A 13,488-nucleotide genomic window follows, 5' to 3' on the forward strand; every position below is an offset into this window, starting at 1 on the left:
GATTGTAGCCCACGGAACCAGATCATGAACCTAACAATATCAGTGTAAAATTCAACTACAAAATACTTGCTCCAGGGACAAGGAAGCGAGCGGTCACTTTAGTTTTCACATATGAAAAACAAACAGTAAGTTTTGAGATTAGTCTTAACCAGAATTAAGGAATTTAGACCACATCTAATTTCTCTAAGACTGCTTGGTTTTGCCTTCCAAACTGCCATGGTCCTGTAGGCTTTCAGAGCTTTAAACTCAGAAGCAAGTAGGGGGAAAAAAGTAAAGGTAAGTGCCTCGTTTTTATTTTAATGCTATATATGCTCAGGTCAAACTTCCCTAAGGTCTTTCCTACTCATCTAAGATGGAAGATCCAGTTGATCTGTATACAATGAGTCAGTCACCTATAAACCTCTTATTCAGGTTGAACTCCTAAACCTGGCTGGTGCCTTGCACAAGGGAAATGCTCACATTTTAGTGATAAATTTAAGTAGGCGTTCTAAGGCAAGTAAAATATATGGCTTTGTCACACTGAGATAATCATAAAAATTAATTAGAGGCACACAAAATCATTGGCCAACACCAAGATATTATTATTACTATTATTACTGTAATTACAAGCTATTATCACTGTAATTTAAAAAGCTAAATGGATTTTTCTAATCAAGAAAAAGACTACTCTCTATCCCCACAATTATTTCTCTGAATAAAGACAAAAGATATTTCCCCAAGATCCAGCAGTATTCACCAAATTGGCCAAAAGGGACTTTATGCAACGATGATGAAATATAGTTCACGGAAAACAAGACATTACGTCTTGTATCACCACCATGCACTGTGCACATTATTTCCAACTGTTTCTCATCTCTAGTCTACTGCCCTTTAAGATTACTCCACCCACATTTTTCACCCAGCTTAAGACATCAGCAAGCAATTATCTTCAGAAAAACTGTAATATTAGAAACATTTCTACTTCAGTAAAATTACACTAAGAGTTATCTTTTACCTTCTTAAAAAGGTTTCCAAAAAAATATCTATACACAATGATATAAAAATCTGCTATGAAAAACAATACTCACTTTATACAGAAGCAATCACATATTCATTTTGCGTTTAAGTGTTAAATCATGAAAATGATTTTATCAGATGACTTCAGCCTAAGAACGACTACAGTAGAATCCAACACCTCAAAAGACATGTTTGAATGACTGCTCACAGCAATTTTAATCACTAAAAAGCCTACTGCTCATTCATCCCACCCTCAGTACTTTAACAAGTATTTATAAAAGGAATGACAAACATTTTATAACTTAGAAATGAACTAGTTAGTGGGCTTCCCTGGTGGCTGAGTAATAAACAATCCACTGGCCAAAGCAGGAGGCATGGGTTTGATCCCTGGTCTGGGAAGATCCCACACACCGAGGAGCAGCTAAGCCCCTGCACCACACAACCAAGCCTGTGCTCCTAAGCCTACATGCTGCAACCACCGAGCCCATGTGCCCCAACTACTGGAGCCACCGCAATGAGAAGCTGTGCACCGCAACTACGGAGCAGCCACTGCCCGCCTCAACCAGAGAAGAGCCAGCACAGGCGTAAATAAATAATAACTACATAAAAGAGAAATGTTAATAAAAGTAAAGAAAGAAATGAACTACTAAGTGTATTTACTAAGAAATACTAATACCCATCTAAAATCTTTGTTTTCTCTAATTGGTTTTATATTTTATCTTTCTAGAAACTCGAAATATAAATCAAAACCAGAAAACAAGTCAAGGACTTTGAAAAGTGTTACCATTAAAGAAAAAATGTCAATAAAGACACTATTCCCCTAAAAACTGAGTAACTACAATAATTCAAAAAAATTAACTCCTGTATTTCATAGTCTTAAAAGGAATCTAGTCTAACTACACAATTACAAACAGAGACTAAAGCCCAGAAATGTAAATGAGCTCAAGCACAGAAGACAGTCTGCAAAAAAGACAGGATGAATATTAAAACAGCCAATAAATTTTAGTTAAGCTTCCCTGGTCAAAGCTGTTAAAACAGTCCTACCGGCAGTGTAACAGCTAAGACCCCACCCAGAGCCAGGACCGCCAGCCTTCTGCAGGGGCTGTGTGACTTTGGGCAGGATACAGTCTGTGTGTACTTTCTCACCTCACTGATTATGTGGATGCAGTTATGAAAGAAAGAAAGTGAAGCTGCTCAGTCGTGTCCGACTCTTTGTGACCCCATGGACTGTAGCCTACCAGGCTCCTTGGTCCATGGAATTTTCCAGGCAAGTGTACTGGAGTGGGTTGCCATTTCCTTCTCCAGGGGATCTTCCTGACCCAGACTGAACTCAGGTCTCCTGCACTGCAGGCAGACGCTTTACCATCTGAGCCACCAGGGAAGCTATGAACTTAATCACAGCTTCAGTGAACTATGTGGATGCAGTGAACTTCATCAAATCCTTTCAATAAGCTCAAGCCTCAGATTCTTAAGCAAACTAGACAATCAATAGTGGTTTTCTTCTAAAACAGTGTGTCGATCTATTTTTTTCTCCTGAGAAAATGTAAGTTTGGGAATCCTGCTTTTTAAAACTATTCAAATAACCACAACTTTTTTCAAATACTGTTTCTGCTTATGCTATTAAAAGGAACTGAATATTCATTGGAAGGACTGATGCTGAAGCTCCAATACTTTGGCCACCTGATGCAAAGAGCCAACTCTTTGGAAAAGGACCTGATTCTGGAAAGATTGAAGACAGGAGGAGAAGGGGACAAGAGGATGAGATGGTTGGATGGCATCACTGACTCGATGGACATGAGTTTGAGCAAGCTCTAGGAGTTGGTGATGGACAGGGAAGTCTGGCCTGAGTGCTGCAGTCCATGGGGTCACAAAGAGTCGAACATGACTGAGTGACAGAACTGACTTGATTAAAAGGAACTAGGGGAAGACATAAGGCACAGAATGGTTCTTCTCCTCGTTTCCTGCAGCCACACAAATGACAGCAAGAAAGAAGAAATATCTACACCCACGGTTGGGCTTCCCTGCTGGCTCAGCAGTAAAGAATCCACCTTCAGAGACACAGGTTCGATCCCTGGGTGGGGAAGCTCCCTTGAAGAAGGAAATAGCAACCCACTCCAGTATTCTTGCCTGGGAAACCCTGTGGACAAAGCAACCTGGCAGGCTATAGTCCATGGGGTCATAGAGTCGGAAACGACTTAGCGACTAATCATCATCCACAATCAGCTGAATTCAATTAATGAGTTACTTTACACAGAGAGTGTAACACGTCAGTGTAGTATAGCTAAGTGCTGGAAGTATAAATAGGACCTGATTTTAAAATATTATAGCCTACAGAAGACAAACATAAATGGATACTTCAAAACAACATCATAAATATGAATTAGAATTACAGTGACTTTTGAACCCAGAAGAACCTGAAGTATCTTTGAGATCTTGGAAATAGCAAAGACACAACCTACAATATTCTGGGTTTATCTAAAGGACAGGAAATACAGACACACTGAGGATGTATTAACAGTTTCCTATTCTCAGCACACATTCTAACAAGAGATGAACAGTAAATAATTACTCCGATTGTGATAGGGCTAATGCAGAATTTGAAATGGACAATGAGTCTAACAGAGTATTGGGGATAGTTTGCCTGAGAAACTGTTCAAGATAAGTCCTAATCAAGATAGGAGTTACTATGTTTATCTCCTGACTTCCATTTAGAGCACTTGCCAAATCATATCTGAGTTCCAAACCACTTTTTATTGTTTAGTCCAAAACCCTCACTTCCAAGAAAGAGAGTCAAACTGAAGTTCAGAGAAACGAAATCCACTGCCAGATTTCCTGCAGGCAGTCTCTAGTAACGCCAGAGCTACAATACTGATTATTCTCACTAGAGTATTCTTTCCACATTTTACACATGAGAAATGGGAGGGTAATTGACAATATGAATTAATCACAGCCCTAGGCCCTTTACATACTCCATCTCACTTAATCATAACACTAAGGTATGTCTCCTGTTTTGAAAGCTAAGGAAACAACTTCTGAGAAGATAAATTATAAGACCAAGGCTTTCTGACTTAACGGGTTCATGCTCTTTCACTACCCAATGTTCCTTTCATTGTTTCAGTGATAGACCTGTCTACAAAAACACAGTAAGGTATTGTTCCAATAAAATCCTCAAGGAAAAAACTTTTTACTCAGAAATTTCTCTTATTCATCACTCCAGAGATTAGCTTTTCTTTCCTTTAAGTCAATTTCCCAAGTGTGACTTTTTCCCCAACTTGACCCCCGCTCAAAGTCTCTTCACTTCACACCTGTACTATTCCTTCTACCTCCTAATTGGTCTCCCAGCTCCCAAGCTTTCTTTCTCTACCTTTGCCACGTGTGATTAATTTTCCTGTAACACAAAGTTTCATCATTCGTTCAAAATACATTTTAAAATACCTAAAATAAGCATTAGGCACTGTGCCAGGTAATGCAGATAGAGCAATGATCAAAACAGACGTGGTTCCCATTCTCAAGCAGCACACAGTCTCCCAAGAGCGATGAGCAGTAAATCATAACTCAAATTGTGATAAAGGCAATGCAGAATTTGAAGTGCTAGCACTGTGTGTCTAACAAAGAATCATGGAGAGGCTGCTTGAGCAAATGTTCAAGGTAAAACCTGATCATGATTGGGAGTTACAAAAACAGAAGTCGGGGAGAGCCAAAGAAACCAATTCACCAACCTACAGTGAGAAAGATGGGCACACCTGTGTTGGCACAAAGGGCCACACTTTTCCCATTAATTATTTCCCAGTTTTCAATGTGGAACCTCTTCTCTCAGCAGGAAGTTTCCTGAATATGCTAGGCTCTTTCCTTCCTATGTTTCATTTAAGCTTTCTAGAAATTTTCATCACTCAACTACTCAACTAACCCTAAAATCCAGTCCGTTTCTCTCATCAAAACTTTAGTTATCGACTGTAATACTCTACAGTACCGGCTTTTTTCTTTTAAAAATCATCGTTTTATTTTTGGTTGCCCTGGGTCTCTTGCTGCGCAAGGGCTTTCTCTAGTTGCAGCGAGCAGAAGCTACTGTTCCTTGTGGCGAATGCGCTTAGTTGCTCCGCAGCATGTGGTATCTTCCCAGACCAGGTATCAAACCCTTGTTCCCTGCACTAGCAGGCAGATTCTTAAGCACTGTACCACCAGGGAAGTCCTCTACAGCTTTAACTTTAATATACCGGGTCACAATTTACAGAAAAACTAGAAAATGACGGAACTGTCTTTTTAGTCTCCTTAAAAACTAACCAAATGGTAAGACAACACATGTATATTTCTTATCACTAAACAGGGTTCAATGCCAACCATCATTCAATGCTCAACAAAGATTTTTTAAACATCCAAACATCCACCTGATCTCCTATCCATGCCCAAAACTGTTCAGTTAGTTCTAAGGTCAATGTCATCATTATTTCCACAAATGTATACTATCGGTCACAAAAATGAACTCAACCTGTGGTAAAATTAATTGCAAACCCATCACCATTACTAGAAAACAAATTCCAAAACCCTTTAGTAATAGATCAGCAGTGTTACATACCAAAAACTATTAAAAATGAAAGGCATTAAGAAGCCTTTTAGGTCAACCATGTATGTTAAAGTAAATGATTAAGATGCAGATTTTGTAATAAAATCTTTTGATATGGCATATTCTTTTGCAAGTTTCCGAAGCATTCATTTACAGATAACATGCCACATATTTAACAGCTTGTTTAGTACTTTTGGGGGCTTCCCAGATGGCTCAATGATAAAGAATGCACCTGCCAATGCAAGGAAAGACCCAAGTTCCATCCCTGGGTCAGGAAGATCTCCTGGAGGAGGAAATGGCAACCCACTCCAGTATTCTTGCCTGAAATATTCCAAGGACAGAGGAGCCAAAGGGATGCAAAAAGTCTGATGCAACTGAGAACTGCACATAATTAGATGTGGCTTCCCAGGTGGCTCAGTGGTGGAAAAAAAAAAGAAAAAAAGGAAAATCCTCCTTAGATGCGGGTTTGATCCCTGGCTGGGAAACATCCCCTAGAGAAGGAAATGGCAACCCACTCCAGTCTTCTTGCCTGAAAATCCCCTGGAGAGAGGAGCCTGGCGGGCTACAGGCTATGAGGTTGCAAAGAGTCAGACACAACTGATCAACTGAACAGCGTAGTATTTTTTGGCATTTCAGATCTTAAACTGCTTCAACAAGAGACCAATGTTAACTTAGCTACAACTGGCTCAAACGCAGTTTGTGCCCCCGCCCATGAGGTCAAGTGCTTTGTTTCAGTCACTGCCATGTGTACCCAACACCTAGAATACCCATTACCCACATAATGGGGCTTCTGCATACATCTGTGGACTAAATACCTACCTATCACGTAATAAATGCTTAGTAAAGTGTGTGCCAAATACTGCACATGTAATCACCACACCTTACAGGAAAGGAACTATTAATGTCCCTCTTCTGCAGATAAAAAACTTGAAGTAGTATTAAGATGTTAAATAACCTAAATGACTGTCCCACGGTCACCCAGCTTCAGTGACAGCCAGAATTCAAATCCAAGTATTCTGACTCATAGTGTACTTTTAACCACTTCTCTCACTATCCTTCTCTCATTAACTTCAAATTTTCCATCTGCCTTTGATAAAACGCTGGGCATTTTTCTACTATAAATGCTTCTAAACAGTGGTTAAAATAAAAACAAAAAACCCCAAGTGCCTATCCATTTTGGATTTTTCTATCAACTTACTTTGTAAATATGCTCTTTACAGAAATTTACAGAGTCTCCAATCATTTAAAAAGTATTTATTAGGCACCTCTGGATTGCTTCTAAACTGACAGTTCTTAGCTTAGACCAGACATTTCTGAGACTGATAAAAACTACTGACATCTTCTCAGAGAAACGTCCACATAAAATTTTCCATTCAATCTCACTGACCTTACTAGAGTATGCCCCTAGAGAAAAGTTGGCCTTAAATCACTATACCAAACACAATAATCCAACCAAAGGCATCAATTCCTGGCCCTCACTTCATAGTCTTCCTTATACAAATTCTACTGCTGGTATTTCAGTTTAATTCTAATAACTAAGTACACACCGTAAGTACGTACTGTTAGATACTACAAAGATGGAAATGAGCTAAACTGTCCCTGCTCTCAAAACTACCATGTTACAACAAAAAGGATGAAGCAAAGCATCCAAATAAGAGGTCTTCTTCAGAATAGTCAACAGGGCCCTTTAATAGAAATTCATGTAAACCTTAATAAACACCTTCATGGGAAAACCTAACCTGGTCTTACAGTTAAGGAATTAAGGGTCAAAGATGTTAGCAATACTAAGATTTGAATCTTTTCCTTTGACTCTTGATTATAGGCTATTCATGTTGCAATATTCTACATTCTTCCATCTATATAGAACAGAGCCACAAACTGGGTTGAAAAAGCAAGGAAGAAATACAAATATGGTATTAAAAGCAATACCATATTTCCTTTTCATTAAAAGACCATATTTTCTTTTAATTAAAAGGAAGAGAATATTTCCTTTTCATTAAAAGGAAGAAATTAATATCGTTTCAAAAGACCTGGAAACAATTTGTCATGGTATTTTGATGGGTTTTGAAAGGCTGTCTCCATCAACAGAAACTTGAAGCAATTATTTTGTATCATAGTATGAATAAAAAAAAAAGTGGGGAAAATGTTATCTGCTAAGTGAAGATGTATGAAGAAAATGTGAGCAGGTACATTTAGGTCATAAAATCCTTGGCTCTCTTTCTCTCAGAAGACTTGCTCTGAGGAAACCAGTTGCTAGGTCCTAAGAACACACAAGTAGCCTTATAGAGATACTGACTTGGTGAATAACTGAGGCCTCCTGCCAAAGCTATATAAGTGAGATGGTTTCCAGCCCCAGTTAAGCCTTCAGATGACTGCAGTGCTGGCCAACACTTTCGCTGCAATAGGAGACTAAGCCAGAACCACCCAGCTAAGTAGCTCCCTTCTTGACTTTTATAAACCACATGATAATAAATGTTTGTTTCTTTAAGTTGCTAAATCTGGAGCATATCTGTTAGACAGCAATAAATAGCTAACACAATAGTCAAGGTGTGAAATCGCTAACTTTGTTTGGCATCAAAGTTTGTGCTAATTAAAAGTTTCAGAGGCAATATGCAAGATGGATGAGAGGGAAGCTTTTTGTCTCTCTCTCACCATATCCAATGGAGTCCTTCCTGCACATAGTAATTATCTAAGCTTGGTAACAAACTAGCAGACACACAAGATTTCCTAACTGACCCAATGAAACAGCCTCAAAGTTTCTTAAAAGTAAAATAGTTCCCTTGAATCTTTCCATATAAATTCAATCCTGAAAGCTGTAGTTTTATTGTTGTTTACTTCTTATTTTTAGCACAGAGCCATACCTTCCTTAACTGAGAATTACAATACATAATCAATGAAAACTGAGACTTGTTAGCAGCTCTTCTCTAAATTTAGTCAAAACTAAAAGTGGTTCCGGAGAGACTATGAGCAGCTGCTTCAGAGTTGAAAGGTAAATAGTGAAAAGCAATTCCATCATGAAGTATGAGCAAAATACTTTTATCAGTATTTGATTGTCTCAACCATATCAGAGCCTTAATATATCTTGATGATAACCTCAGCATGAAGCTTTCTAGTATTAATCCAATTTAAAAGTTTAGCCTCCATACTAGGAAAAAAAATCTTCCCAATCATACTACTGGGAAAGTGGGCAACATAACCCTGTTTTCCCAGTGTCAAAACGATTTTAATTATACCTTGAAGTTTGCAACCCATAAGGCTGGGAATCCAAATGTTAATTCTCAAAACTGTAAGGGCCTGTAGTCAGTCTATGCTGATCATTAAGCTTCACACTAAATGCCCTTCCCTATATGGACCCATCACTTGACATCTGAATTTACCTAGAAAGGCTGATAAAAGTGGCTTTTTCAAAACAAGTCATACCTTATATTCTAGCTGGGGAGGAAAAACCATAATACAAAAAAGAGACAAATAACCACAAAATACAGGCTGTTATTATCAATTCACTTATATAGACAAGCAACTAAAAATATAAACTAACTTTTACACTAAAAAAAAAAAATTTCAGAAGCATTTCAAGTTCTAAAATTCTATTTAAAAGTCAACTTAGGCTCTGAAATTAACTTAAAAGGTGGTAACTTTTTAAAAAGTACTTAAGCTTAGATTCAAAGTAAAATAAAAGCTAGTTTTTAGTGGCCTCACATGGCTAAATATTCTCCCCAAAGAAAATTCCATTATCTTTATAAGGGAAGTAAGAGTAAACTATGTATCAACTTTAAGGTTCCTAATCTTACCAAAATAAACATCAGTACACTTAACGCTGGTTTTGAATAACTTTCTCCTGGGGAAAACAATGTTTTTGGAATTGTGTGACAATCATTTTATAAGTTAATCACTTTCACAACACTTAAAATATGTGTTATAAACTGACTCCTTGATCACAAGCTTTATATCCAAATCTTTACAGTTAGTTCTTTCTTCAAAAGAAGCACTTAAAGTTAAAAATATTTAAGATATTTCAACATGTTCTAAAGAATGTTACATAAACTCAAAAGTATAATCTTATTTCAAGGTGAAAGCTCAATAGACATTCTAACAAAAGAGTAAATTCTAAGGATAATAAAATCTTTGCAACAGGAATGCCTCCTGTTTTTGAAAAGCACTTTAAAACCACGATATCCTTCCATCAGTTACAAATATAAAGACTTCCTACCATGAAATCAACCTATAAAATCCACAGATTGATGTAATCTGCATCAATTTATAAGAATTATGAATCCTTTGCAAACTTAAAATAACTCTCAAAAAAAAAAAAACTGAAAGGCAAAGGAGGGGGGCATTTCAAAGTTAATATTATCAAGATCACAAACAGTTTCACTAGCAATAAAGGTTTTTTCATACGTGATAAATTCATTACCCTGTAATAGGAAAAAGATAATAGTATTTAGTAGTCTCTAATATTTAAGCATCCAGAAAAGCAAGCATGCTTTTTTTTTAAAATCAAATTTTAACCTTATTTGGACTTGTGGCACCAGTATCTTACTCCTTACTCTGAAATGAGTAAGAATTACTTATTCAAGTGAGTATCTAATAAAAATTACGTCAAAACTCCACTTGCTGAAGTATTACTGAACCAACTACTCATAGTCTCCTAAAATGACACAGTAGATAAGACATTAAATTTTAAAAACGAAAAAAACAAAAACCTGGCACATACTGCTTGTAGCTTATTTAAAGAGAATAATTCTAACTCTGGTGAAGTCGAACTAGCAGGGGACTTGAGAACCTTTGTTCAGATCCAGCTCCACCACTTCCATTCCACAGTTACTGTTTTGAGTAAGACACTTAACTTGCTGCTTCTCTGTTTTTAAGTCTTGCACCAGAGTTGTGAAAATGACATGATTGGCACATTTAAATCCTTCAGTGCTACTAGGCAAGTACGTGTGTATGCTAGGTAAATGGAACAACTGTGGAAGATGCCGAATTGTATGAACTAATGTCAACTTTTAAAGATCTACTGGTACCAACGAAGGCGTAGACAGTAAAACGACAAATAACATGCTTCGTTAGGCAGTTCACACCAATCTTTTAATTTTCTTAAAGACATTCTCCTTCCTATCCTGCCTACATAGTTCAGGAGAATTTTTTCAAGGTTTGCAGTCTATTTTACCCCATTCAAGGTTATTTCCTTAGATATTAAAATAAATGTCAAATAGAATTTGATGCTGTATTTTCAAAATATTTAGGGCTGTGAATTCCTCATAATACTAAATATAAGCCAAGGTGTTCATTTTTATCAGTTAACAATAGAATTCCTAGAACTTCAGAATACTTAAACTTTCAAATCCAATATCGATGGTTAAAATTCTACTGCTCATCCAAATATTAGCAGACGGTCAAAATAATTGCTAACATACTTTAGATGCAGTACAATACGCATGACATGGTTCTGTTCTATCAAAATAAAATATATTGACAACCAATTAGTTAAAATATGAAATCTTCTGGAGATGAAAAATAATGACAACATCTGAAACATACCGTAACAATGAGTATCTTAAAGCCCCCAGAAAATGAAGCGCATTTTTGTCAGTCTCCACACTTTCTAAAAAGCTTTAGAAAACTACTACTAATCTCTTCAGAAATCTCGCCAAAACATGACTTTAAATATTATCACCTAAAATCACGACTCTTGTTGAACCATTAGTGTACACAGATTTTAAAACGCATACCAACATGTTGTACCTTAAGACTGCATTTTGTTACCAGTGCAACTCTCTTCGGCTCGGTAAAGTTACCTTAAACGACACCAACTCATTATTCTCTTACACAACGATGTGTACAGTTTGAGAACTTTCTCCCCAGTTTGACCACCAACCAAATTAAAGAGATTATTAAAATCATTTTGGAGACCAGGTTAAGGAAGGTATGAGGAATTCTGGAAGCGCTAGTCAAATAGAAAAGAATAGTCTTTTTTTTAAGTAAAAGAAGAGTGATGGTTGGGGTCCCCCTCCCTGAACAAGGAAGTTCTCTTACATCCAGGCGAGACCAGCCATGTTGGAAAACACTTGTCAGTTACAGTTGTGACAAGTCTTCGCCAACATCGCCCGGGGAAGCTAACCTTGTGTACCGAGGTGTGTACATCAAGGCCCTCTTCGGCTCCGCCGGAGGTTCTGGGCCTACTTTGGGGATGGTTTCCGAGTTGGAGCCGTCCTTCGGTCCGAACGGAGCGCAGAGCCGAGGGGGAAAGAGGGCGGGGAAAGGAGTTGGGGGGAAAAGGGTTTTGAAGAGTTGGAAGCCGCTATCCGCAGCGAGAGGGGCGCGGCGGCAGGGAGAGGTTTCCGAGTTGAGAGCCGGGGGGAGGGGGGAGGGGCCGAGGATTCGGGGAACAGGGGGGACTCTCAGCAGAAAAGTCCCCCTCGGAGGGGCCCAGGAGCGCCAGAGGAGGAAGGGAAGCGGAGGAACGCTTCGGAGCACTGACCTGTCCTCCGAGTCCATGCGGCTCAGGGGTTCCCCATCCGACGACATCTCCAAGCTGCCTCGCCGGCCCCCGGAGGTCGCGCTGCTTCCGCCTCCCCCGGTCCCGTAGCCCTCGTCGCCGCCGCTGGAGACGACGCTGCTGCTGCTGCTGCCGCCCCCGCCGCCGCCCTGGCTGCCCCGCGGTCCCTTGGGCTCCTCCAGGCCCTCCTTGCCGTCCCCATCCCCGCTGCTGCTGCTGGCGGCGCCGGGGCTCAGCGAGCGCGTCTCGTCGCTGCTGCTCCCGCCGCTGCTGCTGCCCACCAGGCTCTCGGCGCTGCTCTCCTCCTCGCCCCCGCCGCTGCTGCTCTCGTCCTCCTCCTCCTCGTCGTCGTCGTCCTCCTCGTCGTCGTCCTCCCCGGCCTGGCTGGCGCTCTCGGGGCTCGGCTCCGACATCGTCTCCGCCTCGCCGCCCCCCACTCCGCCGCCGCCCCCACCGCCGTTCAGCAGCAGCGCCGCCACCGCCTCGGCCTCCGCCTCCTCCTCCTCTTCTTCCTCCTCCTCCTCCTCGGGGGGCTCAGCCCGGCCCCGCGCCGCCGGCCCGGGGCTGCCGGGGGGCAGAGGGCTCAGGCGGGAGAGCTCCTCCAGGTCGGCCATGTCGGTGAGAGCGGCGGCCATGGCGGCGCCTGCTCCTCCTCCTCCTCCTCCGGCTCCTCCGCCTCCCCGCCGCCGCCGCCGCCTCCCTCTCTCGACTCTCGCTCCCTCGCCCCCCTCCCAAACGCTCCAAACTCGGCCGACGCCGCGGCAGAGGGGGAGGAGGGCCCGCGAGCTGCGTCAGCCTGCACACGCGCTACGGAACCCGCGCGGGGACAGGCGCGCCACTGCGCGCACTCACACGGAGACGGCTGCGCGCCTGCGCGGCGGCACGCGGTGGCGCCTCCCCTCGGCCGCCGGCTCCGCGCCCGCGCCCCCGGCCGCGCCCCCTCTGGGCCCCCGCCCCGACCCGCCGGGACTCAGAGTTTCCGCGGGGCCTGCCCACGCCTTCCCCGGCCGCGCGGCGGGCGGAACACGCGGAACGAAAAGCTGGGCGCCGGACGGGGATTCTAACAGCCCCCGCCCCGAGGGCTCACGATCGAGTCATTCATTCCGGGAGTGTTTGGGGAGCGTCCCCGGCGCGCGGGCGCTGAGCCAAGAATCGAACAAGTCCCTGGGCTCCTGAGAGCTGACAGTCTAAGAGGAGAGGCGAGGAAAATGAGTAAAAATAAATAATACAGTGCTAGGTACTGAATCCATACGCGCGACGCAGAGCCACAGGTTTTTATCTAACCTACGTTCGAATACCCCGAGGACTGGTTAAATCACAGTCTGAGAGCAAACATCTGTGTGCAAGATCTTCAAACTTTTTAGCTCCTGAGCCCTCTGAAACGATTTTTTACATCTTCGTACATCCACATGTTTAAAGTGACATCCACATTTTT

General features: G+C 41.5%; 1 protein-coding gene across 1 annotated transcript in view; it reads right to left on the bottom strand.

Moving 5' to 3' along the window:
* Positions 1–12,766, bottom strand: part of AEBP2 (AE binding protein 2) — a 64,493-nt gene extending 51,727 nt beyond the window's left edge. Inside the window, exon 1 of the mRNA XM_018048413.1 lies at positions 12,036–12,766. Within this exon, the coding sequence (XP_017903902.1) occupies positions 12,036–12,688 (653 nt within the window). The 5' untranslated portion in view covers positions 12,689–12,766. The remainder of the gene's footprint in view (positions 1–12,035) is intronic.

This window comes from Capra hircus, chromosome 5 (genome assembly GCF_001704415.2).
Source record: "Capra hircus breed San Clemente chromosome 5, ASM170441v1, whole genome shotgun sequence".
Taxonomy (NCBI): domain Eukaryota; kingdom Metazoa; phylum Chordata; class Mammalia; order Artiodactyla; family Bovidae; genus Capra; species Capra hircus.